Below are 5,000 nucleotides of genomic sequence, written 5' to 3'. Positions count from 1 at the left end.
AAAATGATCTCAACACCACCTGCTAAAAAATTCAAGGGCAAAGTCTTCCCCTGAAAGGGTGTTCCTTTCGGAAATAAAATATCTCTGGTACAGAACAACCAGAAAATGTCCGAAGAAGTTCAGACAAAGCTTTGACATCGCTTACATTAACTAATGTGTGTAACAGTCTGCCCAATATCCATGATTCATGTAAAATCAGTCTGCTGTTGAAATCAACCAGCTGATAAAAAGATCATTCTCTGGTTTTGCAGCAGAGAGAGAGCAAGAGAGAGAGAGAGAGAGAGAGAGAGAGAGAGAGAGAGAGAGAGAGAGAGAGAGAGAGAGAGAGAGAGAGAGAGAGAGAGAGAGAGAGAGAGAAAGAAAGAGAGAAAGAACCGAAGACAGAGAAACAGACAGAGAGTGAGTGTGTCTCAGCTGGGATCAAAATGACAATCATTCACACTTACTAACGTGTGACCAGCAAAAGTGTCATGTAGGCACAGTTTTAGCACAAGTGTTATAACATGTCACAGACACAAGACATTTATATCTACGATGTGAGATGGGCCAGGCGTTCAGCTCCCTTGCACTGGCACAGTTCTATTGTTACTGATTTAAACCCGAAATGTCATCATTAAAAAAACAATAACAAGAGCCTCGATGTGGCATGATTTATTTTTGTTATCTGAGTATATTTTACAAAGTCCAGTGGCCAGTACATTTAGATGGATGTGTGCGTTTCCTTTAACTTTTGCAGTTCATCTGTGACCCTTGTGAGGTGAACATGTGTGTTATTTGTATTTGTATTTGTAAGTTATTTGTAAAAGTATGATATTTGTGTACACTGTAGATGATGTACTGTTGAGAATTGCATCCTCAATTTCAGGATTAATATAGTATGTCTGCTGTAGTTGTCTATTCTATTCTACTCTAATATACATTTATATGTGGATTATTCTCGGTTACAGATTCACTACTGTTCCAGAGGGGCTACAAGGTCTAGCCAATGTTGTGCAACTAGTTGCTTGATTACAAAGTAGTGTTTACGGCTTTGCTCAACATTAGGGGAATTGCATTACATTACAAAAGGTGCTCAGAGAGAGAGAGAGAGAGAGAGAGAGAGAGAGAGAGAGAGAGAGAGAGAGAGAGAGAGAGAGAGAGAGAGAGAGAGAGAGAGAGAGAGAGAGAGAGAGAGAGAGAGAGGCTGGTGGTGGCTAGTGAATGAATCTTTGCCCTCCAGGAACCCCAGGGGAATGTTCACCTAACTTCCATTACAATCTCTTCTATGCTTTATATTTCTCCTGTTTTCTCTTTCTTTCTTTGTCTGCCCCACGATCTCTTGCCGTCTCACACACACAAACAGCCACACACACCAATGCACACATGCACACAAACCTTATTAGTCTCAAGACATTTTTCATCTCAAGGCAAATAATTATATTTCAAGTCAGGTGTGTGTACTGTATGTCATACACACGCACGCGCACGCACGCGCGCGCACACACACGCACACACACACACAGTAACCCACTTCCTCTGCCTCCTGTAGTCTCCGGGGAGAGGGCAGCAACACAATGAGACCAATCTAAAATCGTCGGAGGCACTACATCCCCCAGCATGCCTCTGGGCCATGGAGAGACCTCGATATATCCTCTTCCAAATCACACTAACCCACTTTACAGATCCCTCCCCTCTCCTCTCCACTCCTCTCCTCTCCTCTCCTCTCCACTCCTCTCCTCTCCTCATGTCCTCTCCATCTCCTCTCTTCTCCATCCCCTCTCCTCACCTCTCCTCTGCCCTCTTCTCCACCTCCCTCCTCTCCTCAGGTCTCCTCCCCAACTCTATCTCTTCCTCTCCTCCCATCTTCTTTCTCAAAGGTCTACTCTTCTCTGCTGTCTTCTTCTCTACTCTCTTCTCCTCCCCATGTCCTCTCCTCTGCTATCAACAGCTCTCTTCTCCGCTTTCCACCTCTCCACTCCTCAACTATCCTCTTCATCTCCTCTGCTCCCCTCCCCATCTCCTCTCCTCTCCATCTCTCCTCTGCTCCCTTCTCCTTTCCTATCCTTTACTTTACTCTCCTCTCCAATCCTATACTCTCCTCTCCTTTCCTTTCCTCTGTACATGACAGCGTGTGGTGCGATGCAAGGAAAGCACATGCTCCATCAGTCCTTTTTTTATTTTTTAACCCCTAAAAAGGCTGTGAAACTGCACAATGCACATATATTTTGTTCAGTTGTTCACAGTGATTGATTACAGACTTGGCTATTATTCATGGTTTGTTGAGGCATTTCCTCTTAACATAAATGCATACGTTTTGGAAATCTACTGATGGGGAGCAGTTATTTTGTTTTAAAAACAGGGTGGGGGGGAAATCCCGCAGCTCAATAGAACTAATGAAAATATCCGCCTCAAAAGGTCTGTGCGCTGGACTTAACTGGAATTAACTCAGAAAACAGAAAGAACAAATGACCGAAATGCTCTGAATAATAACAAAAACATGAATGGGATTTCCCCTCTAAATAAAAGCACATGCTCCATACTGAAGAGAGCGAGGGCATGGAGCATCCGCATCTGCACCAGTGCATCTGCAGAGTGGAGAGCAGCAGCAGCAGCAGCAGTGGGAGGCCAAATCACCCGATTTGGAAACAAAGCCTTCATTAGCCCACTAATTAACATGTAAACACAGGTGCACTCACCCACTCCCTCCTAATGGATGTGGTTGCACTGTGTACACATGAGGCCCCAACACTGAACCCCAATGGGGGAGTGGAGGCGTCACTGCTGGTGCTGTTACGCTAGGCAGTCTCCCGGGAGGGGTATAGCCCTGGGTTCACCAGGAATGACGCTGCCTTCTGGCACGTGGCTGAATTAATGTGTGTGTGTGTGTGTGTGTGTGTGTGTGTGTGTGTGTGTGTGTGTGTGTGTGTGTGTGTGTGTGTGTGTGTGTGTGTGTGTGTGTGTGTGTATGTGTGTCATGTCTCTGTCTGCCCGGCTGGCTGGCGGGCTGTCTGGCTGTCTGCCCCTCCCCCTCCTGAACCAATGAGGATGATGATGGTGGAGGAGGAGGAGGAGGTGGTGGTCGAGGTGGTGGTGGCTGGGATGAGTGCACTGGAGGATGGGTGGGGTGAGGCAGCAGGAGCACAGCTGGGGCAAGACAGAGGGAGAGAGGGAGGGAGGGAAGGAGAGAGGGAGGGAAGGAGGGAGGGAGGGAGTACCACATCCGTATGCAGAGGAGGAGGTGGAGGAGGAGGAGGAGGTGGAGGGGGAGGAGGTCCCTTCGCTTGATAAGAAAGGAAAGCGATGTACAGTCAGTGGGTGCACGCACGTGTTAACTGGAAAACACCAACAATGGCAATGGGTCACAGCAGGAAGTGGAAGTTGAGGGAGATTCCAGAGTAATGTGGCTACCAGGGAAGCTAATTACTGTGTGTGTGTGTGCGCGTGTGCGTGTGCGTGTGTGTAAATAGATGGGCGGGTGTGAGAGGGATCGCCGACTTGTGTCATCACTGAAAAACTCTCGGAATTTCCCTCCCCACTTGACCTTGCTATCAGGACCAGACTCATTCAAGATGATAGGGAGGGATGTCTGTGTGTGTGTATATGTCTGCGATGCATTTCAATACACCACAGGCGAAGAGGACACAAAGACGCACCCAGGAAAGCGCGACAGAGAGAGAGAAAGAGAAAGACAGAGAGAGAATTGAGCATTATGATTGATGGGAGACAGAGAGTAGAGAGAGGGAGGCAGAGACAGTGTTTTCTGTGTGTGTGTGTGTGTGTGTGTGTGTGTGTGTGTGTGTGTGTGTGTGTGTGTGTGTGTGTGTGTGTGTGTGTGTGTGTGTGTGTATGTGTGTGCGTGCGCGCATGCATGCATGCATGCGTTTGTGTGAAGAGAGCAAGAGAGAGAGGGCGGAGGAAGAGAGTCATGATTTGGGAGACGGAGTGAAAAGAAAAAGACAGTGAGAAGAGTGATAGAATGTGGGATGGTATTTCAGGGAGTGGGACACAGAAAATGACAGAGAGAGTACAACACTGGGAAAACAAATGGGGTGACAAAGTGTGTGTGTGTGTGTGTGTGTGTGTGTGTGTGTGTGTGTGTGTGTGTGTGTGTGTGTGTGTGTGTGTGTGTGTGTGTGTGTGTGTGTGTGTGTGTGTGTACAAAACAGAGAGAGCGAGCGGGGGAGAGAAAGCCAGTGGGGAAAATGCAGAATAATGACAAGACGCAATTCAATTCACAGTCCACACTTGGACAGACAGAGAGGACGCAGAGGGACACTTACGCATTACAGTAGGGCTTCTTTTCAAAGCCTTTGTAGTTCTTCATGTTGAGAGTCATTTTGCAGACCTCGCAGCTGAAGCATCCTTTATGCCAGTACTGAAAAACAGAACGCAAGAGAGAGAGAGAGAGAGAGAGAGAGAGAGAGAGAGAGAGAGAGAGAGAGAGAGAGAGAGAGAGAGAGAGAGAGACAGAAAGAAAGAGACAGACAGACACACAGAGAGAAAGAGACAGAGAGATTATCATCAGTGACCACAGGCATTTTGCAAAACATTAAGCATTAATACAATACATCCACACACACACTCATTTGACAGGCATGTGTTGTGTTGGGCCACTTCATGTTGAGTGGCTGTAACTGAGTCACGGAGCCACTTTTCACTAATTCAAAACGAGATAAATTAGCCCTTTTAGCTCCACATTCCTTCATTCTCTGTGTGTGTGTGTGTGTGTGTGTGTGTGTGTGTGTGTGTGTGTGTGTGTGTGTGTGTGTGTGTGTGTGTGTGTGTGTGTGTGTGTGTGTGTGTGTGTGTGTGTGTGTGTGTGTGTGTGTGTGTGAAGGTACGTTTGCATGCCACCCACTTGCCTTTCAAAACTTTTCCCTCCGAGCGTAGGGAAAGTATGTGGCGAACAGGAGAGGACTTTGGCCCTTTTTTTGCTCCTAAGTCAACATTGACACACGTACGCACACACGCACACACGCACACACACAAACCAGCCACTGTACCGACCTGACCCGCTACCC

The 5,000-nt window shown here is 47.3% G+C and overlaps 1 protein-coding gene across 1 annotated transcript in view; it reads right to left on the bottom strand.

Moving 5' to 3' along the window:
* The window catches only part of lasp1 (LIM and SH3 protein 1), a 33,507-nt gene that overhangs the window by 23,188 nt on the left and 5,319 nt on the right, over positions 1-5,000 (bottom strand). The window contains exon 2 of the mRNA XM_063184494.1: positions 4,260-4,354. Within this exon, the coding sequence (XP_063040564.1) occupies positions 4,260-4,354 (95 nt within the window). The remainder of the gene's footprint in view (positions 1-4,259; positions 4,355-5,000) is intronic.

The sequence above is a fragment of the Engraulis encrasicolus genome, chromosome 2, assembly GCF_034702125.1.
Source record: "Engraulis encrasicolus isolate BLACKSEA-1 chromosome 2, IST_EnEncr_1.0, whole genome shotgun sequence".
Classification (NCBI taxonomy): domain Eukaryota; kingdom Metazoa; phylum Chordata; class Actinopteri; order Clupeiformes; family Engraulidae; genus Engraulis; species Engraulis encrasicolus.
Note: the sequence above shows the minus strand (reverse complement) of the source record. Positions and strands in the feature narration are given on the sequence as shown.